At 37.0% G+C, this 26277-nt stretch overlaps 1 protein-coding gene across 2 annotated transcripts in view; it reads left to right on the top strand.

The window, feature by feature from the left end:
* Positions 1 to 22681, top strand: part of PSMA3 (proteasome (prosome, macropain) subunit, alpha type, 3) — a 47697-nt gene extending 25016 nt beyond the window's left edge. Inside the window, exons 4-12 of one of the 2 annotated variants that reach the window (XM_006864603.1) lie at positions 4478 to 4601; positions 10344 to 10445; positions 10529 to 10602; positions 13294 to 13366; positions 14455 to 14520; positions 17811 to 17857; positions 21333 to 21400; positions 22058 to 22122; positions 22523 to 22681. In XM_006864603.1, the coding sequence (XP_006864665.1) occupies positions 4478 to 4601; positions 10344 to 10445; positions 10529 to 10602; positions 13294 to 13366; positions 14455 to 14520; positions 17811 to 17857; positions 21333 to 21400; positions 22058 to 22122; positions 22523 to 22567 (664 nt within the window). In that variant the 3' untranslated portion in view covers positions 22568 to 22681. The remainder of the gene's footprint in view (positions 1 to 4477; positions 4602 to 10343; positions 10446 to 10528; positions 10603 to 13293; positions 13367 to 14454; positions 14521 to 17810; positions 17858 to 21332; positions 21401 to 22057; positions 22123 to 22522) is intronic. The other variant, XM_006864604.1, reaches the window with a different exon arrangement.
* Positions 22682 to 26277: the final 3596 nt, after the last annotated feature.

The raw sequence follows: 26277 nt of genomic DNA, 5'->3' as shown, positions 1-26277 counted from the left end.
TGGATTGGCCAAGTGGCAGCATCAGTGGACTCAAGCGTGGCAACAGTAGTGAGGTTGGCCCAGAATTGGGCAGTGTTTCATTCTGCTGTGCATAAGGTTGCTATGGGTTAGTACCGACTTGATGGCACCTAACAACAACGACAACAACAACAACTAATGTTATGTGAAAGAGAGTTGCTCTGTTAAGTCCTTTGAGCCTTAGTGTTTTTGTCTGCAAAGTTGGCATGTTGACATCTACCTTACCTACTTCACCTGGGTTTCCATTAAATAAAATATATGTGGAAACATTTGAAAAATTTAAAAGTAATATGTGGTCATACAAAGTGAAAAATAGGAAAATCAGATTATAAAATCATTTTCTTAAGTCTAGCATATAAGCCAACAAGAGACATTTAACCAAGTAAAATGATTTAAGATTGTATTTCTATATCAGAAAAACAAATTTTTGTAAAGAAAAATAATTTTGAAAATTTGAAAGTCAAATAATTTGTTCACCTGTTATTTAAGTGAAATCTCTGAGTGTTGCAAATGGCTAATGCACGTGACTGCTGACCAAAGAATCGAAGGTTCAAATCTACCTAAAGGCACCTCTGAAGAAAAGTTAGTTGCCATCATATCAATTCCTACCCATAGTGACCTATTTACGGCTTCTGAGGCTTCTAAGTCTTTGTAGGAGCAGAAAGTCTCATTTTCTGTGGAGTGGCTGGCAAGTTCCAACTGAGGACCATGTGGTTTGCAGTCCAGTGCTATCATGTGGTGTCACCATGCTCCCCTCCCCAAAGATCACAGTCATTAAAAACCCTAGAGAACACTGCTATAGTCCCTGTGAATTGGAATGCACAACAGAACGAAACACTGCCCAGTCCTGCACCAACCTCATAATGGTTGTTACATTGGAGCCCATTGCTGCTGCCACTGTGCCAGTCCATCTTGTTGGAGGTCTTCATCTTTTTCTCTGACCCTCCACTTTACCAAACATGATAGCTTTCTCCAGGGACTGGTCTTGGTCCCTCCTGATATATGTTTTAAGTATGAGAGATGAAGTTTCACCATCCTGGCTTCCAAGGAGCATTCTGGCTGTACTTCTTCCAGCACAGATTGGTTTGTTCTTTTGGCAGTCCATGGTACTTTTAATATTCTCATCCAACACCATAGCTCAATAGACTACTGCAAAACAACAGGATTAGGTGTTTTACTTATTTTTTATTATGTTAAGCATTGTTGTTAAGTGCTGTCCAGTGTTCCAACTCATATTGACTCTGTATAGGGTTTCCGAGGAGCAGCTGGTGAGTGGGTTTGAACTGATGACCTTGTGGTCCAGTGCCACAGTACTACACCAGGACTCCATGTTAAACATAGGAAGAAACAAAACAAATAATACCATGCAAATGAATACTTAAAAGCAAAAAACAAATATTGTTAAAAATATATTTAGTACCATCATAACTATTTTGTAGTACGATGTGCCCTAAATGATAATATTAAGTTATAGTTTTCCCCTTTAGTCTCATTGAGCAGTCAGACATGAAGTGAAGCAGGTGCAATGTAATTAAAAGAACTAGGTTGTCTAGGATGAAATGTATACAGACTTTGGTCTCAGGAACCATTTATTCTTTAAAATTAGTATCTAGAACCTCAAAGAACTTTTATTTATGTGCTATATTGTTCTTAAGTGCCGTTGAGTTGGTTCCAACTTACAGTGACCCTGTGTAGGGATTCTGAGGAGCATTTGGTGAGTTTGAACCACTGACCTTGCAGTTCAACCCGATCTTGCAGTACAGCACATTAACCTACAGTGCCCCAAGTTCTATCAATATTTACTATATTAGAAATAAACAGAAGGTGAAAAATATTAATTCACTTAAAATAGCAATAATAAACTCAACTGCATATTAGTATAAGTAACATTTTAAATGAAAAAAAAAAAAAATCCAGAATATAAAAAATGAGAAAAATAGCATTGTTTTACATTTTTATTTCTTAACACTTGTTTTCTCATATCTGTTTCTGTGTTTAATCTGTGACTTCTCCTGAAACACGTGACACAAATCAGGCTTCATAGTGATAAGTAATTGGAAAAAATACTTTAATATGTGTATAGGATATTCTTTGATAATACAGTAGAACTGGGCAATTGGTAGTTTCATAAAGATTAGTTGCAATAGAATCTGAAAAAGTTTATCAATAAAGTTTATGTATTCTATTATGTTAAAATCCATTCAGCTCTGTTCTTTCCATGAATATTTTACCCGTGCATGATAGTATAACATCATGAGTTGGAAAATACTAGTTCATTGAGGTATACAATTCTTCAAAATGATGACATATTTCCTTATGAGTTGTCAAAAATCGGATTTGTTAACAATACCATTGGTGTCATCAAAAAAGTTTGTAAGTACTGGGAAGCAGACAAGTTCATAGTGATGAATGAAAGTTTCTAACGTTCTAAATTTTGCTTGAAATTTTACTTTTACGATTTTCAGTGTATACTGTTAGTTTTTCTTGAAGTGACAGGCTCATTTCATTCATTTTAGAAAACATGTCTGCCCTACAAACCAAAAATACTTATTGCTGTCCAGTTGACTGGCTCTGTCTTGTGCTTCTTCACTGCACTGTTATGCTTTGTTGTTGTTGTGAAGTGCCATCAAGTTGATTCCGACCCATAACGAACCCTGTATAGGGTTTCCAAGGAGCAGCTGGTGAGCTTGAACTGCCGAGCTTGCAGTTCAAACGGCTTTACAGTCTGGTGCATTTACTCACTGCACCACTGTTAGGCTTTAGCCATGTGAAAAAACAAATACACATTTAATGGTTAGAGCATAACAGTGCAGTGATGACTAGTAGTTTACTTGTTCAGTTTGCAGTCACTGTCTTGATTTGTGTAAAAGTGCCAACATTTTTACCCACTAATGCTTTTTGCACTAGTTGTGCAAATTCCCACACAGTGGAAAAGATTAGGTTAGGTGTATTAAGTTGGCTCTGACTCATTGACCCTATGCGCAACAGATAGTGTCTACTATGAAAATAACTTTGGCCTCAAAGATTCCTAGGAAGTTTGTAGATTACATTTTGAAAATTTTTAGTTTAGAATAAAAGATGTTTGAGATTCTGAAAATTGAAGTTGGTAAGTTGAATTAAATCAGAAAGGTTTCATGAGGCTATAGAGCTTAAGGTGAATTTGCAAAAGTTTGTGGAAATTTATATAAATATGCAGTGTTGAGGTAGAAATGTATTCTAGTACCAAGGATAACTTTATTAAAGATACAGAGACAAACATGAAAAAAATTTTAAAAGGAGTATGTTTCGAGTACATATGATTTATAATAGGAAGCTAAAGAAGCTGGATTGATTCTGCTAGATTGTTACAATCTTTCACAGTAGGGCAAAGGAGAAGGGTTGCCACTGAAGATAGCCTAAAGTGCAGGGGAGGACTATTTGTTAATTCACTGCAAAACTTGTATCTGCATATTTGGAGAGAAAAAGCCCTCATTTAATCAGATTTTCAGAAAGGTTTGTGACTGTGACTCAATCCCCTCATACTAAGGACCACTTTGTATATTATGGTAATGACAAAACAAAGCTAGGAATTAAGACATGTTAGAGAAGACGGCTTGGAGTGGTGAAAAGATGTTGTATTCAGTTTAATCCTGAAATAAGAAGCCCAATGCTGGTTATTAGAAAGAAGTGATAGAGAAATTGTGAGTAAAAATATTAGTAAGCAAGTACAAACTCAGTATAGAAGATAAAGGAAAATTAATGAATATCATGATATTAGAGCTTATTGTTCCTGTTGTCAGAAGTAGAAAATTGTAACTAATCTTACCAAAAAAAGTATACAGCTGTTACTAATTATATATGTCCCATTGGTTGTTTCTCTTTATTGAAAAATATTGAAAGAAAATAATAATTTATACATTTTCATCTTGAAATGGTGATATAATTTCTCTGTTTTTACTTAAAATATTTTAAAATTTATTATTTTAAACACTTGGCAGCAAATCATTTTATTATTTTCTATTATAGCAATACATATAAATTGTAGAAAAACTGGAACAGATGAGTAAAAAGAAAAGTGATTAAACAATTTTTCTACCAGTATTCATCAGTTAACTGTTCAGTTCATAGGTAGCCTGTTTTCCTGTGTATATTAGTAGCACTTTTAATGGGCATGAATTTATGTAATATTTACTGGCTATCATACAACAAACACCGCTGTACATACTTCATTACCATCTCCTCACTTACTATATTTTTATGTCAATTAGTAATACTGGTTTTTAGCATATAATGTTTATTTGTATGGATTGAATTTATCACACTTTAGGTTGTTTCTCCTTTTTAATTTTCAAATGTGTTTGTTTTAAAGCATTTGACATCTTTTAGAACAACTAAATGCATGCTACCTTTTGGTGTTTTTTAAATTTTAAGATTAGGACTTTTCCTTTAGAGTTACAGTGATTTTCTTCTCTTCTTTCAGTACAGCTATTGGAATCAGGTGTAAAGATGGCGTTGTCTTTGGGGTAGAGAAATTAGTCCTTTCTAAACTTTATGAAGAAGGTTCCAACAAACGACTTTTTAACGTTGATCGGCATGTTGGGATGGTAAGGTTATATCTAAAACTTCCTTTATGTCTTCTTGCCCAGCTTTTATAATTGATTAGCATGTTGTAATGGTGAGGTCAAATTAAAAATTTTTCCTTTTTGCCTTCTTGTCTAATTTATTTTAAAATAAATAATTGTGATATATTAAAATAAAATTATAAATATATAGGATCAGCACTGTACTGCATACCACAAGCTCAGCAGTTCAAAACCACTAAGTGCTCTTGGAAACCCTACATAGGGTCACTATGAGTCAGAACTGACCCGATGGTACTTAATAACAATAATTTGTTTTTTTACCATTGAGGCAGAGACTTGATCAGTGAGCAGTTACAAAATAATTAACAGAAGTAATCACTGAATTTTACTGGTTTTGAATGTTTAATTGTCCTAAAGGAAGGTAGCATTTTTATAACCTGATTGATGCTAAGTTAGAAAAACCAAGTTGCCTGATAAAAAAGAGGGAGTGAGTAGTAGTGTGTTTAGAAAAGTGATCTTGGCAGCATAGATCACCAGTGAAGGTTTGAGAGGTAATCACTGTCATACTGAAGATGTTACCAGAGAACACCTATGAAGTGGAGCACCAGGAAAGGTTGTGTAATGAAAGGAAAGGTGAACGGATCCTTTTAAATAGGCTTAGTAGCATCACTGTGTTTAGGTAATTTCCTGTAGGTGCTATCAAAGCAGTGACTGCTTTCCTTTAATACACTGCTGTGAACACTGACATGAGGGGACTTCTAAAAGCTCATGGAACACTGGAATTAAAAGATAGTGTAATTTTTCCACGAAGTTTTTTCAAAGCCCCCTTCAAAATACTATCTAATAGAAAAAAAAACAAAACAAAAACACCCAAGTGGGAGGAAACTAAGAAACAGTTCTCACTCTATTAACTGAACAAAGTTTTTAGTTTCAAGATATGTAAATAAATGTTTTCTTAAATAAAGAAGAAAGAACATTAGTGTGCTATGCTGGAGTCTTTCCATACATGTCTTTTAATCTTGAAAACTTGGTGAGGGTAGTATGAATTTCATTTTCCAGACAAGAAAACACACTCAGAGCTAGAAGAAATGAAAGTTGGGATTTGAATTTGGGTTTCATGCATGATTTCAAGTAGGCTGTGTATAGAATTCACTTTACTTGGCTTTGGTGTTTCTAAATGAGACGTGTTTTACACACATTTACACAGAGAACTCGTAAAATACAACCAGTAAACTGAAACTTCAGATAAATCCTTTTTTGCTTCTTCTCAAGAATGTTTTTTCTTAATCAGTCTTTCCTGAACAAATTGATTTTTGCCAATAAAATGGATAGGTTTTAATTAAATCAGCTAGATTGCAGTCTGGTTGGTAGAAAATAACTAGTGAATCATGTATTTTTCATTTAGTAGTAAACTTCATACATATGTGTGTGAGTATGGGTGTATATACATGCTAAAATCATAGGAGTCCTGGTGTGGCGCTGTAGGATCAGTGCTGGACTGTTGTACACAATATTAGTGGTTCAGACCCAACAGCCGCTCCTTGGAAGTTCTGTACAGGGTCACTAGGAGTCAGAAGTGACTCAGCGGCACATAACAACAAAACATTTTTAAAACATAGGCATTTTAGTGATGGCAAAACCAAAAAAAAAAAAACCCAGACCCACTGTCATTGAGTTAATTCCAACTCCGCAATCTGTATTGGGTTTGCAAGACTGTAAATCTTTGGCCTCATCTTTCTCCTGCAGAGTGGCTGGATACTAAACTACTACACCAACTTTGTAGTTAGCAGTCCAGTGCTTATCTTACAGTACCACCAGGCCTCCTTATTGTAATGCTACCCTCTTAAACACATCAGCGTTGAATCAGCTTCCTTTACCTGGTGGATGCCGGTCACATCCTAGTGTTCGTCCGGACTTTGAGAATGTCTTCTGGGGGCACTGTCACCGCATCCAGACCTGGGCCAGGGCGTGCCAGAGCATTACAGATGGCAGTCCTCACCCTGCCACAGAAAGATCACAGGGAGACTCTTGACAGGTTTCTGGAGATTTCGGCAGACTCAGATTAGAGACACACACCAGCGAGCTTCTGGGAACTCATTCCGATGAAGGTAGAACTTCTTCGAAAGAGGAACATAGACCCTAAAAAGACCAAGCAGCAAAGGCGCATTTAAAGAGGAGCCGATGACTGGAAAAAGCTAGCCATGAACTAATTCCCTTTGAAGATTTCATTACTCCTGTGTAAAGTTTTATATAAAGTGAAATTATGGCCTCAGGTGGAGCTGCCCTTTGAGGAGACTGAGCAGCAAACAGAGCTTCTGAAGAAATGGCCCTTGTACAGGCAATGGGGGCATGAGCTGGAGAAGGAACACCTTTGGGTCCCATATCCCCAGAGCTCCACACTAAAGCGATCAAGCGGGACCCTGGCCTGCTCCCTTTTAAGAGGGAAGGTCCACATCACATACCCAGGTCCTTAACTACCAGCCCCCTGAATGTGGGTACAGTGATGTCACCAAGATATACACAAGTGGAGTTCAAAAGATAGGGCAGCAGGGCATGCTGACTTGGAGAGTCACAGATGACCAAGGGCACAAATCTGCTTTTCACAGAAGACATTGTGCTGTTAATAAAAAAAAGTTCACGCCAAAAAAAAAGAACTTTATTGTTATAAAATTTAAAAATTTGTCTTGTTTGTTACTGAAAACCAGGAATCAGATGTAGTTTCTTTATGGCTGGAAATTGGCAAAACACTAGATATCAAAGTGAATTGGAAAATTTAATTATTTTGATTTTAATGGAAGTTTACATAGCAAATTGGTTTTCCATTCAGTAATTCATAAAAATTTTATTTCATGATATTGATTGTAATCCCCACAATGTAACAAAAAGCATTCTTCCAACTTCCTCCATGATACTCATGTCTTTAGTACCTTCTGCATTCCAAACTTTACCCCTGGGTGAATGATTGATTATATATGGCTGATTGTTCTAAAGAATTTGTACTTCTGTTGTGTTGTGTAGTTCACCTTATAGGCTGTCTAGCCCTGGTGTGGCATTGTGGGTTACTGCAAAGTCAGTTTGAACTTCAAGGTTAGTGGTTCAAGCTCACCAGCCGCTCCTTGGAAACCTTATATAGGGTCAATATAGGTCAGAACTAACTCGAAGGCGCTTAACAACAAAACAACAAGCCCTTGACTAAGGAGCCTTGTTAGTATAGTGGGTTACATGTCTAGCTGCTAACCACCAGCAGTTCTATGGAGAAAGATGAAGCCTTCTGTTCCTCTAAAGATTTACAGCCTTGGAAACCCTATACAGGGTCGCTATGAATTAGAACTGACAGCACACAGTCAGGCAGCCGTCCATCCTTTGCTGAAAGCTGAACCACAAGTCTGAGTTCAATTCCAGGCTTGAAGAGTGTATAAGGGCCTTAGTCTTGTGAAAATAGTAAATTATTTAAATAGTGAAATTTACTGGCTGGATTAATTTTGGAGAAGTTATTCTAAACATGGTTCTTTATTTATTAAATGAAAGTTGAAATAATATTTACCTGACATATTTACTATGAGTTTAAAAGTGTGTTAAATGCCTTGCCTGTAATATTCAACATGTGTTGTAAATTGTCTTTATTATCGTGGCACTGTAAGATCAGCACTGGACTATGAACCACAAGGTTGGCAGTTCAAACCCACCAGCTACTCCCCAGAAACCCTATACAGGGTCGCTATGAGTCAGAACTAACTTGATGGTACATAATGACAACCGTGGGGGGAAAATAGAAATAATGGTAAACTCTGACATTACTGGCTTTTCAGTTCTGCAAGTCTAAGCTGGAATTCCCACACATTCTTGGTTTGTAGTAAATACTCTTAACCTTAATTTTTTATGACTTCCCCAGGCAAGAAGAAATATTTAATGATTTAAAGTTATTAGGTTTGTACTTAGGAGCCCTGGTGATGCAGTGGTTAAAGCTCTTGGCTGTTAACCAAATGGGTGGCAGTTCAAACACACTAGGTGCTTCATGAGAGAAAGATACGGTAGTTTGTTTTCATAAAGATTGTTGTTGTTGTTAAGTGTTGTTGAGTTTGTTCCAGCTCATAGCAACCCTGTATAGGGTTTCTGAAGAGTGACTGATTGGTAAAGATTGTTGATGTTAAGTGCCATTGAGTTGATTCTGACTCATAGTGACCCTGTATACAGGGTTTCCAAGGAGCAACTGGTGAGTTTGAACCACTGACTTTGTGGTTCAAGCTGACTTTGTGGTTGAGTGCTGGATTCTCCTATAGGGTCACCATGAGTCAGAAATCAAGTGTGCGACATTAGGTTTTGTGTTGGTTTTTGTTGTTGTTCGTCTGTTTTTTTGTTTTGTGGTCCATACAGCTTAGATCTTATCTCCTAAAAACAGCTGTTTGTGTGTGGGGGGGACATACATTGAAGGAAAAAGACTTTTAATATCACAATGGTGTTGTAAGGTGCCATCAAGATCAAGTCTGTTCTGACTCAAAGTGACTGTGTATAAATAGAATGAAACATTGCCTGGTCTTGTGCCAGCCTCACAATCATTGCTGTGTTTGAGCTCATTGTGTCAGACCATCTTTTTGAGGGTCTTCCTCTTTTTCTCTGTCTGCCACGCATGAGGCTCTTCTGCAGGAGCTGGTCCCTCCTGATAGCGTCCAGAATATGTGAGATGTAGTCTCAACATCCTCACTTCCAAAGAGCAGGCTTCTTTCAAGACAATTAATGATACATATTGTATAATTGGTCAAAATTTGAAATTAGATTGATGTTACCAATCTCATTTCCTATTCCACATGATTTTTTTACAGCACTTGCTTTTATCAAAGCAGCCACTAGCAGCCCAACTTTAAACAGATTCAATAGCATCAAAAGGATTTGAGAATGGTTGAATGTTGAAATTGTAAACTACTTGGACAAATGTTTTCCGTACACTTATAATGTTCCGTAATATTTAAAGTGCCCTAGAGCACCTTTCTCAGCACATGCTGCCAATCTTGTTTTTTTGGTTTGCTGTTGTAGTTTACTAAGGAGCTCTGGTAGCGTAGTGGTTACGCATAGGGTTGCTAACCTCAGGGTCAGTCGTTCAAAACTACCAGCTGTTCTGCGGGAGAAAGATGAGGCTTTCTGCTCCCGTAAAGATGCACAGCCTCGGAAACCCCGTACAGGGTCGCTATGAGTCGGAACCGACTCCACAGCACAATAACAATAAAATTGTAGTTTACTAAGGAGCTTTGGTAGCATAGTGGTTACAAGTTTGTCTTCTCACCTAAAGGTCAGCAGTTCGAAAATACCAGTAGTTCCATGGAAGAAAGATGAGGCTTTGTGCTCCTGTAAAGATTTACAGCCTCGGAAACCCTACACAGGGTCGCTGTGGGTCGGAACTGACTTGACAGCACTTAACGATTGTAGTTTACTACCCAATTGATTGAAAATGAAGACTTGCGTTTTAAACTAAAAATTTTAGCTTTTTGAACATAGAACTGCTTTAAATAAAACTTTAAAGTTTTAATATATCCTGACCAAGACCAAATTATTATATATTCTTTATAATTAAGATAGTAAATGGGGAGAAGAGGATTTTTTATAGAAAGCCTTTCTGTTTTTAATTATTTAGCAAAATAATGGACAGAATACATTGTAATGCCAAACTTTTTATCAGATGGTGGCTCTTTATTAAGTAAGCTTACAGTAATTGCCTATTTTTTTTTTTTTTGTCATAGGAATGTATTAACTAAATTACTTTTCTTTCAGGCCGTAGCAGGCTTATTGGCAGATGCTCGTTCTTTGGCAGACATAGCAAGAGAAGAAGCTTCCAACTTTAGGTCAAACTTTGGCTATAACATTCCACTAAAAGTAAGTTGACAATATGTTGAGGTATCTTTTGGACAGTGATAGAAATCTAATAAGCATGTCTGTTTCTCTCCTGTCACCCATAGCATCTGGCAGACAGAGTGGCCATGTATGTACATGCGTATACCCTCTACAGTGCTGTTAGACCTTTTGGTTGCAGGTATGAAATTTTGCTGGATATCCAGTTAGATCTATATTATAAATATTTTCCCAAACTCACCAGCTGCTTCTGGGAAACTTTATATAGGATCTATGAGTCAGAACCAATTCAAGGGCACTTAACAGATCTCATTCTCAGGAAACTCAGCTAATTGTCGATATACTCCATATTTTCATTATTTGGTAGACAATTATACTTTAGTTTTCACCCTAATTTTCATCTCATATGAATAGTCTGGAATCCTGGTGTGGCATTATAGATGCACTGAACTGCTAACCACAGGTCGGCAGTTCAAACTTAACCAGCCTCTCCATGGGAACTCTATACAGGGTCTCAGAGTTGGAGCCAACTCGACGGCACTGAACACACAGTAAACACTAAAGTGAAATCTCTTATTTGGAGGTTTTCAGTCAGTAATGGTTCTATACAGGGCATCTCACAGTCCCCATTAGTCAGTTTCTTTTCTGTTGTTAAGAGTGAAATGCTAATATTTTCATTTATTTTGAGGGGAATATTTAAATACTGCTTCTCATACTTTGGACATGTTATCAGGAAGTACCAGTCTCTAGAGAAGGACATGCTTGGTAAAGTGGAAGATCAGCAAAAAAGAGGGAGACCCCCCAACAAGATGGGTTGGCATAGTGGCAACAGTAGGTTCAAGTGTAGCGACAAGTCAGAATCGACTCATAGGCATGCAACAACAACAATAATCTCAGAGGCGATCTATTATGATTCTAGGTTGTCCTCCAACAAAAGGATGTGTTTAGTTTATAACTTGTAAAACAAAACCAAGTCAATCATGTTTGATCAAAGTAAAACATTTACCAACATCTGTGTGCTTGCCACTGTCAAAAGTTATAGAAAATTAGCTGTAGTGCTACCTCTGAATTGCCTTATAGTTGTTAATTGTAGAGTCGGATCCAATTCAGTGACAGTGACCCTGTGTGGGGTTTCCGAGGAGCAGCAAAGCAATTGGTGGGTTTGAACCTCCAGCTTTGCAATTTAAACTAACCTTGTGGCCCAGTGCTTTATCCTACCATACCACACTAGGATTCCTGTTTTATAGTTTGTTGTTAAGTGCCATTAAGTTGGTTCCAACTCATAGCGACCCTGTGTAGGGTTTCCGCTGAACAGCTGGTGGGCTTGAACCACCACGCTGCAGGTCAAATTGACTTTGTGTGTCCAGATGTGTATAAAATACTGACGACAGATGTTATAGAAAAAAAGTGTTATAGTTTATCAGTAGTACGTTAAATCCATGGATATTTGCCTTAGTTATTTTAAGTTTTTTTTTTTCCATTACATTATAAAACACTTAGCTTTCAGGCTAAATAGACTACCTTTCAATTTTAGCGTGTCATTTGACTTCTCAATTCAAAATTCTTTTCTGGCATTTTTAGGCAGTAGGAATAGTGGCAAGGGTGATAACTTTCTTATTAAACATGTATTTAGCATATACTATGAGCCAATCATAGATTCAGAGAGATGAATAAATCACATATTAACATTTTAGAGGTGAAGTAGTTACGTATTCTGTACAGTGAGGGCTGCAATTAGGGAGTGAAAATGGTAATAAAGAAAAGTGAGGTGTAGGGGGGAGTGGTAACGTTATTTCAAACAAGGGAACTGGTGTGAAACTGCAAGGGCATTTCAGAAAATGCAGGCATAAATTAGACTTGCTGTGTATAAGGCTTAGAGATTAATATTGAAGATTTAGGAAGGGGCCAAAACATAAAGAAATTGCCTAAGTTCCTTTATCTTTTAATTCTGTTTTCCACAAACTTTTTGAAACCCCCTTGTATATTCTGAAACATAAGTATCATAGTGGTATGAAAGATGGATAAAGAGAATACAAGTAGAAATTGGACAGTTGCCTGTTAGGTATTCCACATATGAAATGATATGTCAGATCAGGCTGGTTCCTTTCTACTTCTAAAAGCAAAAAAAATAAGGGTGGGATACAAATAACTGTCAGCAAGTCAGTTCTGACTCATAGCGACCCTGTACAGTTTCTGAGGAGCAGCTGGTGGGTTGGAATTACGAACTTTGTGGTTTACAGACCTAGTGCTTGTCCTACAAAGCCACACCGGGACTCCAAATAAAAGCAACTATTTTTTAAAACTCTTAACTCATAGGATCATTTAATAGACTAATTTTAATTTGTTGAACATGGACCACTTTATTGTAGGACAAATTGGGGAGTAGCCAAAAGAATTAAGGTAGAAAGAGTTTTTTGTGCATTCATTATACTCAGCCAGAAATTTTTATACCTTTAGAGTGGGCCCACAATTGATTCTGTATTATTCTATACAGGTAGCATTTACTCCCTTCTCAACATTACTAACATAACCAGGAAACTGAGTTTCATCAGTAGGCTTATTTCTAACCATAAAAATATCACATATTTTAAAAATATGTAGGAGTCTTGATGTGGCACTGCAGACTAATGCACTGGACTGCAAGGTCAGTTTGAACTGCAGTGGTCAGTGTTATACAGGGTTGCTATGAGTCGGAACCGACTCAATGGCACTTACCAACAAGGAAGCTTTTATTAACTGAAACCACTTTATCAAAGAACTTGTGTATATTAGTAATTTACATTAGAAATAAATTGCATTCTCATCACTGTTTCCCCCCTTTTTTCCTATGTCTAAGAACCATGGCTTAAAGTCTTCATTTACTTTTATGCAGTTTTATGTTAGGGTCTTACAGTGTGAACGATGGTGCACAACTCTACATGATAGACCCATCAGGCGTTTCGTATGTGAGTAATTTTGAGTCATCTGAAGTTCTTTTTAGTTTAATGGTATCATCTTCTTAATATTTAAATCTCTTATTTGCATTATGTGAAATTTCCTTAAAATTAGTTAATGTGTTCTTGTCATTAATAACAACAACTTTTGCATATAACACAGAGGAAAGATTTGTGGCTTTCAGTATTTTTTATAGAAATGAGATAATGAATATAAAATATTGAACGTGGTATTTCCTCTACTATTAAGTTAGCAGTATCTTAGAATATATCATTTTTTTAATGGAATAATTGGATGTTTTTTCTAATATTACCTTTTTTAAAAAAACAAAAAAAAACTACACTTGCTATTCCAAGATTTATCTTCCTGGGAGAAAAATAAGAAGGTGTTTTTCATTGTAATATTGCTACAAGTTTTCATTCCTATATCTGTCCCCAAAAAGTCTTTTTCTTGAAGTACATATAATTATGTAATTTATTTTTCCTTGGATTATACCTTTTGTAAAAAAGAATTCAGATTCTAGAATTAAGTTTGGCATTTTAATTTAAAGGGGCGCTGGTAGCGTAGTGGTTACAAATGGGGCTGCGAACCACAAGGTCAGCAGTTTGAAACTACCAGCTGTTCCATGGGAGAAAGATGAGGCTTTCCACTCGCGTAAAGATTTACAGCGTCTCTATGAGTCGGTTCCGACTCCATGGCACATCACTACCACCACCATAGAGTTCACTGAAATGTTTTATTTTTGAACTTTCTTTTAAATTATTTAACATCAGGGTTTTCTAGAGAAGCAAAACCAGTGAAACGTATTTATATGTATATATAAAGAGAAGTTTATTATGCAGTTACAGGTCCCACATGACCACACCCCCAAGGAAGCATTCCTTCAATTGATTGGCTCCTCATAGCCGCTCATCATAGAGCTAACCATCGCAATAAAAGCACATCTCAATTGCTAAACCTCTGGAAATCCTGGCGTAGTCTAATTGACACAGACCTATAACCATTAATAATACATCGTCTTTATCCTTTAGAGATATTTGTAGTCATTAATGATACGTATATTAGTTTGAGTAACATAGAATTTTTTTTTTTTTAATAGGGTTATTGGGGCTGTGCTATTGGTAAAGCCAGGCAAGCTGCAAAGACAGAAATTGAAAAGCTTCAGGTAATGTATATATAATGCTTAACATTTTGCTGTAACATTATCCCCATACAATTGTTTTATCACCATAAACTAAGGCCTTTATTCCTAAATGTAAAATGTAGTTGAATATTTAGAGCTTTTTAAAGCTGTTAAATGCTTTAATAGGGAAGTTGGTAACACATTATTTGTAGAGTTGTGTTATGGATATCTTTGTGGTTTTTGATGACTGATATGACCCTCATTCCAGAAAAGTATGAGGAGCTTCAAAAAGACCATAGAAAATGTATCTCTTAATTCTGTTTTCCACGAACTTTTTGAAGCCCCCTCATACAATTTTTCATCTGATTTCACATAATACTTGAAGCACATTCATTGATCTCTATGAGGTCCCAGGTTTACTGCTTTATAATTTTGAAGTTAGTGTCACAGAATAATTGTAATGGAAAGTTATAAAATACTTTTCCTATGTCATTTCTTTCTTGTTTGAGAAACAGCTCCAGTGCTTGCTGCTAGTTTTCCTTTTTGTTGTTGTTGTTGTTGTTAAGTGCCGTCGAGTCGGTTCCAACCCATAGCGACCCTGAACAGGGTTTCCGAGGCTGTAAATCTTTACGGGAGCAGAAAGCCTCATCTTTCTCCCACGGAGCAGCTGGCAGTTTCGAACTGCTGACCTTGAGGTTCACAGCCCGATTCGTAACCACTACGCTACCAGAGCTCCTTTTTATGTCTGAAAGTTTTTCTTTTAGTCATAAATTAATCATTTAACATTGAAATATTTTGCTATCTATCATTAGCTTTCCTAATAGCCAGATTCATACTTTATCAGGACTTTGGTAAATTACCAAAATAAAATTACATAATACCAATTGTTACATTTGTAACTATTGCTGCTGCAGAGGTGTCAATCCATCTTGTTGGGGTATTCCTTTTTTTTGTTGACTCTCATTTACCTAGCATGATGCCCTTCTCCAGGGACTGGCACCTTCTGATAACATGCCCAAAGTATGAAAGATGAAATCTTGCCATCTGGTTTCTAAGGAGTATTTTGGCTGCATTTCAGTTAACTAAGGCAGTTAACTGATTTAACAAGACCAGATTCTAGAAAACATTTATTCAGTACTTGACATGTATTTTTATGCCAAGTTCTATAACCCCATAAAAAGTGTGTTAAGCTAAATTAGCCCAAACCCAGGTCCAGAGCTTTTTTCCAGCAATAATTCTATGTGCATATTTGAAAATTAGAATACTTAGATCAGTTCACTGTCTTTTAAAAACCACTGTCAATCTTTTGACGTCCTGGTAGGTTGCGGTAGGATAAGCACTAAACTACAAACCACAAGGTCAGTGGTCCAAACTCACCAGCCACTCTGAAAACTCCATACAGGGACGCTATGAGTTGACACCGACTCAACAGCACTTAACATCAGTCTTTTAGTGATTAAATACTAGCTAAAATCAAGAAAAATAACTTTGATTGAGTAACACTTTATGACAAAAATATGGTCTAAATTAGTGTGGTCAGCAAACAGGGCCTCTGCCTGCTTTCCTAAGTTTTTTTGGAACACAGTCACATCACATTCAGTCTTTCCAACTACAGTGTTAGAGAGTTGGGTAGCCAAAACAGAACATCTGCCCAAAGTCTGTTTACTATCTGGCTGTCTTATCTCTGCTATGCATCATTGCTCTGCCCTACTTTCCCTCTGAGGTTCTGTATAACGAAAATGTCAACTTATGAAATAACTATGAAAATATACAAAAGTGAAATTTAAAATGTATGTTTTAAACTTTAAATAATGTTCAGATTACAATTAGAAATATACATGCTTAAAGTTTGCCATTGTATAATGCAGTTAATTTTTTTTTTATCCCTAATTTAACGTGAAAAAGATCAAACATCAGAAAAGATCTAAGATATTTAACCAACTTCTCCATCTAATTTATTTTCCTATATTTGATCCATTTGTGTATATGTTTTTTCACTAATGTTGCAGACATTGTGACATTCTACCCCTGAATGCTTCAGTATTCATTCACCTAAGATATCATTTAACATTCAAACTGTAAATTACCTCAGTAATCTCAGGTGTCATCTGTAACTATCATATTGTCAAAGGTCCTGTGGAATTTAAGATCTTTTAAATGTTAAGTGCTTTCTCTTTCCCACACTGTTATTTTTTGAAATCTTTGCTAGTTGCTTTTGCTCCAAATACTGAATTTATCAATTTCCTATAAAGATTGATACTTTTAAATGTAAAATTCAGTCTTAAGGGTTTTGATTTTTATTTCCTCGTGTGGTTGTGTAGGCACTTCAGGATTTCTAATTTTAAAAATATTAAAGAACCTAGTTTAGAAATGTTGCTAAGTGCCGTTGAATTGTTTCTGACTTATAGTGACGCTGTCTGTATATAGTTTCTGAGGCTGGAAATCTTTGTGGAAGCAGAAGAAGCCTCATCTTTTTCCTGTGGGTGGGTTTAAAACGCTGACCTTGTGGTTAGCAGTTTATTGCTGATCCTACAGAGCTACAGTGCATATGGTTTAGCTATATTGTTGTTAAGTGCTGTCAAGTTAGGTTCAACTTATAGTGACCCTATGTAAGGTTTCAGAGGTTGGTGGGTTTGAATTGCCGACCTTTCGGTCAACAGTCTAGTGCTTATCCTACAGTGCCACACCAGCACTCTAGTTTAGATATAGAATATTCTTAGTACCTTTCATCATTCCATCCTAATTGAAACAGAAAATAAATCTGGAATATGAATGTCATTTTGCTCAAACACTGTTTAAGATCTTACACTATGTGTTAATAAAGCCACGTATCTGATGGAAAAGTCCTGCATTGATTACTTTCAGTTCTATAAGAACGCTAAATTGCTTCTAATATGAACAAGTTTTTAGCTTTTCACTCTTGCTTTGTACATTTATCTTTCTCAAAACCAAACCAAATCTAACCTATACTAATATATACTCTACAATAGTAGGCATTCATGATTTGTTTGCAGTTAACTTATAAAGAAAAAAAAAAGGGTTATCTTCTCTAAAGCACTTCCTAAGTTCAGGTTCTCCCCGTGAATAGATTACTTGAGGTGTCAAGATTTGTATAATTTTTAATACCACATAGTGCTGTCTAGGAATTATCCATAGCTACTTTGGCAAGTAAATTTAAAACAGTAAACATAATCAGAAAACTTCAGTTCTGGTCTTTAACTAGCTTTAAATTAACTTTCAGGAGCATTGGTTATTAATAGAAATTGTGAAAGTGATCTGAAAGCTGTTACATAATAAAATGTTCTTTTGGTTCTTACATTTTGTTTCTATAGATGAAAGAAATGACCTGTCGAGATGTTGTTAAAGAAGTTGCAAAAATGTAAGTTGAACTTTTCCTTACCATTTCCCATTAGCAAAATATTTCATGTGACCTTAGTTTTTATACATTAAGAAACTGTTTTGTTTGAAAATGTTAATGTATAATTTTTAGAACCCAAATTTAACTTGAGACAATAAAGAAGATATATATGTTACTATTTTCTTTATGTATTTTTCTTTCTCACATTTCTAAGTTTTATTGGTGGTGGTTATATGTCGTGGAGTTGGTTCTGACTCATAGCGACCCTGTATAGTTTCCAAGGCTGTAAATCTTTATGGGAGTAGAAAACTTTATCTTTTTCCTGTGGAGAAACTGGTAGTTTCCAACTGCTGACTGAGATTACAACCTGATTCATAACCACATTTTAAATTGACTTTGATTTTCAAAAGATAATGAATGGAACCGAGATAAAAGAACAGCTTTAGCAAAGTAAAATCCTTTTTGGGTGATAGAATTTAAGGGTAAAGGAAATAGTGGAACTCGAGGGAGTCCTGGTATGGCGCTGTGGGTGAATGCGCCAGACTGCAAAAGCCGTTTGAACTGCAAGGTCGGCAGTTCAAGCTCACCAGCTACTCCTCGGAAACCCTACACAGGGTTACTATGGGTCAGAACTGACTCAACGGCACTTTAACAACAACAGGGTCTTTAAAGGATCTCCGGTAGCATAATGGTTACGAATCGGGCTGCAAACCACAAGGTCAGCAGTTCGAAACTACCAGCTGCTCCGTGGGAGAAAGATGAGGCTTTCTGCTCCCGTAAAGATTTACAGCCTTGGAAACCCTGCTCAGGGTTGCTATGGGTCAGAACCAACTCGATGGCACTTAACAACAACAGAACAGGGTCTGTAAGGAGTCGTGTCCTGTTGTGGCGCTGTGGGCTAATGTGTCAGACTGCAAAGTCATTGGTTCAGGCTCACCATCTGTTCCTTGGAAACCCTATGAAATGTCGCTATGGGTCAGAATCAACTTGATGGCACTTCACAACAACAGGGTCTTTAAATCTATACTAATATAATCTTAGATTGCCTCCAAGAAAAACTACAAATGCAAATTATTCTAATTTTAGGTTCACAGCTAATTATTTCTATACAAACTCTCTTAAAACTAGCTCAGTGTTATTTTAGTCCTGATAAGAACAAGATAGAACAGCCTTTCGAAGCATTTAAAACAACCTATAAAACTCTGAAATGGTTTATAGTAGTTACACAGAGTTGTAAACAAATTTTTGGAATACTGAGTTAATAAGTATGTGTGATGGTGCTTCAGAAATTTATAATTCTTCTCGGTCAGAAAATACTGTTATTTAAATCAGTCAATCCAGCAAACAGCTGGTTTTGTAGTCAGCTTCTATGATTTTAAAGGATACAAGTAACATTCCAGACATTTCCTGTTGTGATGCTATGGGTTAATGTTGTCAGACTGCAAAGCCGTTTGAACTGCAAGGTTGGTGGTTCAAGCTCACCAGCTGCTCCTTGTAAATCCTATGTTGTTGTTGTGAAGTGCCATTGAGTCAATTCTGACCCATAGTGACCCTCTATAGGGTTTCCAAGGAGCAGATGGTGAGCTTGAACCGCCGACCTTTCAGTTCAAACAGCTTTGCAATCTGGCGCATTAACCCACAGCGCCACACCAGGACTCCTGTAAACCCTGTACAGGGTCACTATAGGTTGGAACTGACTCAGTGGCACTTAATACCAACAACATAGTCTATATTGTAGAGCTATGGGAACAAGGTCTGGCCAGTCAGCTCTGCAAACAATGTGCTCAGTTTTTACTCTGGAATCCTACACATGGCAAGGAAAAGAAGTTTGTGAGGGCTCTCTTGGTTTTTATTTTATAATAAACATACAATTTAAACTGTACCTGAATATCTTCTATAATATACTCTTACAATAATCCTGAGAACCTATGAATTACAATAATCCTGAGAACCTGTGAAAAGTATTCTACAAGTTTCTTCTAATTGCCTACTATTCCTACTTCTTCCATTTTGAAATCCTCTTTTTCCTTTCATGGACTCCTAGTGTGGTGCTGTAGGATCAACACTGGACTGCACACCACAAGGTCGGCAGTTCAAACCCACCAGCTGCTGTACAGGGTTGCTATGAGTCAGAACTGACTTGACAGCACTTAACTTTCCATTCATGAAATAATTACATCAATAATTATCAGTTTTCATTGATAATAAAATGGGGAGTACTGGGACCTCATGAAAATCATCTTATTGAACTATACTGCCATTTAAAATATGATAGATTAAATTTCCTTCACTAATGTATTTGCTTTTGGAAGTCATAGTTTCTACCATTTATGTATTTTGGTATATTGTGTAGGCACCTAATTTCATGTAGTAAAGCTATCATTTTATTTTATAAAATGGAATACTATATATCATTTATTTAAAAAACCAAACTTACTTTCCAACTCAGTAACCTTATACAGGTTTTCAGAGACTGTAAATCCATACAAAATGGACAGGAAATTTAGGATTCCTGCCCAGAAGTTGCAGATTAAAGATAACCACTAATAAATGGAAGCAAATAAGTTAAGTTTTTCAAATAATTGTATCTCGAAAAACCAAACCATTGCCATTGCGTTGCTTCGGATTCGTACTGATCCTATAGGATAAAGTTGATGGGCCACAACAGAGCTGGTGGTGGGTTCAAACCAGCAACATTTTGTTGAGTAGTCAAGGCCTTACCTTAACCATTGCACTCTCAGGAATCCTTGTATTCTGAAAAAGGAATCAATAATGACAATTCTTCATTTGAATATATGTTCCTTGATATATATATGTGTGTTTTAATTATACTAGTATTTAAAATATCAAAATAAAGCATATTTGGATTATATAGATAATATTTGTAAGGAGACCACAAGTGTTTCCATTTTATTTCAATTCCTGTGTAATTTGTTCTTTACTAATAGAATCACATAGACTAGGTATAATATGGGAGCATGGTGGCTCTGTAGGGTAAGCTAAGCACTGGGCTGCAAACCAAAAGGTGGTCAGTTTGAGTGCACCACCTGCTCCATGGAAGAAAGATGAGGTTTTCTCCTCCCACAAAGATTTATAGCCTGGGAAACCCTATACAGGTAGATGAATCAGAACTGATTCAGTGTCACTTCAACAACAAAGGTATAATGTAGGAGTGCCTTGGTGGCACAGGGGGTTAAATGTTGGGTTGCTAACTATAAAGTCTATAGTTCAAACCTACCAAGTCAAAACCACTACAGGAGAAAGATGAGGCTGTCTACTCTCTTAATGATTTAGTTTCTGAACCCACCCTCTAGATCGGTGTACTATCTTGTAGGGTCACTATGAGTCAGAACTGAGTCAACAATAGTGGGTTTATTTAAGACATCTTAACACAGTCCATTACTTTTATTTTAGGGATGAGTGATATGACAGGGTATGGGTACATGAAATTAAAATGTTTGAAGACTACCAAATAAATTTCTATTTTCTATTTCAGAATTTACATAGTACATGATGAAGTTAAAGATAAAGCTTTTGAACTAGAGCTCAGCTGGGTTGGTGAATGTAAGTTATACTTGTACATTTATTTGCTTAGGAATCATATGTACCACAGCTAATTTATCATTGGGTACCCTTTGGAGTCCTGGTGTGGCGCTGTGGGTTAATGCGCCAGATTGCAAAGCTGTTTGAACTGCAAGGTTGGCAGTTCAAGCTCACCAGCTGCTCCTTGGAAACCTATACAGGGTCGCTATAGGTCGGAATCAACTTGACAGCACTTAACAACGCTTTGCAATATATAGAGAACATTAAAGCAAACTTATAATAGCTATGAAAAGTTGTATTTAGTAATTCTTAAGTAAAACTGTGAAGTTTATTTACTTAAAATTTTTTTCTCATTTCATGTTTTTAGAAGATATTACTGATTTTTTATTTAAAGTATGGTAAAGCTAGGATATTTTGAAAATTAATTTTTTGTACAGTAATGATTACAAAGTATTTATAATCAATTGAATTCTGACCTAAGACAATTTATTTACTCTTTTCTGTAAGTGTTCCCTTGCATAAATTTTAAACTCTTCATGTTGAAGAAACAAAATTGAATTCAAAGTTGCACAACTTTATATTGGTGAATTGTTATTGTAGATGGGGTAGACTGTATGGTATTGCAAGTCACAATATAATTTTCATTTTAAAGTCATTTAATATGGTTTAATTTTACAGTAACAAAAGGAAGACATGAAATTGTACCAAAAGATATAAGGGAAGAAGCAGAGAAATATGCGAAGGTAAGCTACAGGATAGAAACTTTTTGAGTTGATTTAAAACTTTTGAATTGAGCTGTACCCAAGGAAAGAAAATTTCTAGGTTACTCCCAATTAAAGCTGCCCCGGTTATTATTCCAGTGGCTCAAAAAAAAATTTTTTTTTTCTATTTTGGTGAAAAGTGCGAGTGTCCTTCAGGACATTTAATGTGTATCTAGCAAGAATGTCATCTTTGAATGTGTAAGGTATAAGATAATACTTAATTATCCTTTGCTTTTCTCTACTGGACTGTGTTGTTCTAAACCAGTGTTTAGTCTTTAAATAATTGAATTTATATTGACATGTGCGCCACACACCTTAATTTACCTATAGGTGTGGGAGAAGACAGTATTAAAACAGATTTTAAACATTTTTCTTTTAACAGGAATCTTTGAAGGAAGAAGATGAATCAGATGATGATAACATGTAATGTTTACTTCAACATCTATTTTAAATTTCTATTGCAATCCCATGTAAACTATTTAGCCCTGTGGATTATTACATGCTCAATAACCAATTTTGAATAAAATTTTTGTCTTGTAACCACTGAAGTTTGGTTATCTGCCCCACAAAGTTAATAGGAATAATTAAGGGATGTCATTACTCAACAGTAAAATGTAGATTTATGCCTACTTAGAAATTCCTTAAAATACTGAAAATTAAGTGGCTTTGGAACCACGAATCCAAAGCCTCTTTGCCATCACTCACTTAGTGATTGTTAGTAACCATCCAGTTCTTTAACTTTAGGTGTGAAGCAGTAGAAAAATGTTTAGAATTGTGAGTTTTTCTCAAAAACATCATTTAATATGTGAAAGTATTATTTTTTTCTTTTATTATATGAAGTGGAGTGGACTTTAAGTATCAATAATTCTGTCACTTAAAAAACAACAGTCAAATACAAATACACACAAGACAGCATTTAAACCAAGGTATGGAGAGTACTGTATCCTAGAACAAATGTCAGGATTTGAGCAGCAGCACTCACAGCAGAAGGAAATAATGACAAGCTTTGCCAGGTGTCCTAGATCTACAAGCCCTTTAAAGGGCTCATGCAAGTATCACGCACGTCTTAAGCAGCTATGCTTTCCTAAGAAGACAATTTTGTTATTGAATTTAGCTGCAGGGTATTGCTTGACTTTGAACATGTTACTTTAGATACCAAATCATTATATTTGAGTAGTTATTATACAGTATTTCATTATATGGCTTTTATGTGAAAATATCTGCTACATTTTATAACATACACATTTTAACTCGAAAGGTCCCACAAGTGTTGACCTTGAGCAAACACCTAGTTATAAACTAAACCGTATTTACTTGAAGATTGATAATATGTCCATCTATGGCCTTAAAAAAACTTTTTCAAGACTATGAATCACACAGGAATCTGACTACATGTATTCTTTGTTTTTTCCCCTTTCCCTTCCCTCCTCTGGATCTCCAGTGTGTGTCCCTATTCTCTTCTCTGGCAGCTTTTCTAGCCCAATGCTTTCATACCTATCTGTCCTTCCATGATGACTCCCAAGTCCTTCCCTAGATCTATTGAACCTTCTCTGAGAACACCATGTTCACATGCCCACTACAGTACACTGAGCTTCTGAAGGTCTAAGTTACAGGTCTTGGGTCTCCACATCTGTGTACCAAGTGTTTGGTTCAGTGCCTGGCCAGGAATGAACATGATGAGCAAAGTGCTTTAGGGGGATGGGGCTAGGTTAAACTTTGTAGGCCCTCTGACCTTCAGGCAGACAGGTCTCTTAAAAGATAAAGGGAACCAAAGTGAATTCCAGGGCATAAAAGTGAGAATAAAACACCATAGGAAAAGCAAACTGACTACATTGTTTAGGAAGGACACGAGGAAGGGATGGCAAGAGGTGAGGCAGATGTGTATTCTTAAATAACTATTTTAAACCTAAATTTGAGGAGTTAAACCACTCAAAGCCCAGTGTTGCTGTTGTCAAGTGCAGTTGAGTCAATTCCGACCCATAGCGACCCTGTATAGGGTTTCCAAGGAGCAGCTGGTGAGATTGAACCACCGACCTTGCAGTTCAAATGACTTTGCAGTCTGGCGCATTAACCCACAGCGCCACACCAGGACTCAAAGCCCAGTAGATGGCTACTAATTCTTAAAACTATTGAGAAAAAAAGCATTGATTTTAAGCTTGCTGTATTGCAGGTGCTCCACACCTGGCATGTCTGCTTTGGGTTCAGACTGCTGAGAGATGACTCGAGGTGCAGTAGGAAGCTGTGACATGACTTTTATTCAGTACAATGCAGTCAGTGAATAGGGGATATGTGGCGGAAAGTCCGACAGGGTTTTCTTCCCACAACGAAGAAGGCATTCTGCCAGACATGACTCAGAGGTTATGTAACAATATGGTGGCATTTACATAATAGTGACTATGTCTTCTGGTTTCCAGCAGGAGTACCTCACAATACTGACTCCGTATTCTGGTACAACAGTCCACCCTTTGAGGGATTCTCTCGCCTTACAATCTACACGGCTACATGGGTCTTCCAGGGTGGTTCCTGGGTGAGTAGAGCAGAACATTGTACCCATAGTACACAGCAACATTAATTACAAACTACAGTACTTTACTACCAGGACACCACACTCAGTCACAATGGTGATTAAGCAGTATGCCATCCATGGGTCAAGGAGGCCCATCATTCACTAAGAGGGTCAGCAATAATCTCTTCTACTGCATGTGTTTCAACAGCTAGAGCATTCAAAGCCTGGGTAGCATTAAGGTTGGAATTGGGAATATATACACACCATTCTGTACCCAGTAAGGCACACACCACTCCCTGCAAGGCTGTTAATATGTCTGGTGGTGGCTATGTGCTGTGGAATCGGTTCCGACTCATAGCGACCCTGTACAGGGTTTCCGAGGCTGTAAATTGTTTACAGGAGCAGAAAGCCCCATCTTTCTCTTGTGGAACAGCTGGTAGTTTCAAACTGCGACCTTGCGGTTCGCAGCCCGATTCATAACCACTTCTCTACCAGAGCTCCTTTTTAATATGTCTAGGGCCACCTAATTTTGTAGGATCACTTTCCACATCTGGTACATCTCATTTGTTAACGTAAAGGCCTCTTGGGAATTGTTCAAAGCCTAGGCAGTATGCAGAGCTAAGCCTGTAATCTGTTGATTATGTACACTGCCCACTTGTGGGGATATGAAGGCAGCAGCAGGCAGGAAGAGCTAGCTGCTTAAGATTTGAAGGATAGGGTATGTCTGAATTTTATGTATAACAGCCTCAGGTAACCTTCATCTTACCCAACCACACAACTCCCCAAAATCTGACAATCTAAGCTAGGTCCCTGCAGCTTGTTTTCATTGAAAGCCCAGCCACATGCTTTCAGGTGTTCTACTAATGCAGTTTTCAAATCTGTAATATAATCGCTGGTTAAAAGAACATCATCAATATAATGGTATAGTCAAACCGTCATCAACCTATGCCAGTTAGCCAGGTCAGCTAGCTGGTATCATCCCATGACAGAAGGTTGGGCTGTGCAGGTATCCTTGTGGGGGGACTGAATATTCATGAAGCCTCCCTAGGTGAAAGCGATTTGATCTTGGCTACCTGCTGCAAAGTCCACAGAAAGGCAAGAATTGGCCAGATCAGCAACAAAGTGCTAAGTACCCAACTCAGCTAAAGCAGTCAATTATGTCTGCTACAGACAGTACCACCACATATATCAGGGGACTACCTTATTTAATTCCTGGTAGTCCACTGTCATCCTCCAGGTCCTGTCCAGTTTCCTCACCAGTCAAATGGGAGTTGTACGGGTTATGAGTGCCCCTCAGTAGCCCCACTTGCTCCAGTTGTACGGTTGCTGCAGTCTCATGTGGTATTGCCTTGTGTTAGTCACTTTTCACTGCTCTGGGAAGACAAGAGGTCCATTTGCATGTCCTCAGACTACTGCCTTGACCACCCACACTAGAATGCTAAATTCAAGGACTGTGGCATTAAGCCACAGTCCTTGTAAGGAACATCATTCCCCAATATAGACTCAGATATGGGGGAAATATATACTGCATAGACCTCCAGGGCCAACTGGCCAATGGCAAGGGCAACCTGTGCTTTTTTTTTTCACCTTTATGTTGTGTTCACATCCATTGATATAGGCAGATGGTCCAG

Source organism: Chrysochloris asiatica, unplaced genomic scaffold, assembly GCF_000296735.1.
Source record: "Chrysochloris asiatica unplaced genomic scaffold, ChrAsi1.0 scaffold00067, whole genome shotgun sequence".
Lineage (NCBI taxonomy): Eukaryota > Metazoa > Chordata > Mammalia > Afrosoricida > Chrysochloridae > Chrysochloris > Chrysochloris asiatica.
This window is presented reverse-complemented; position numbering and strand designations above follow the sequence as displayed.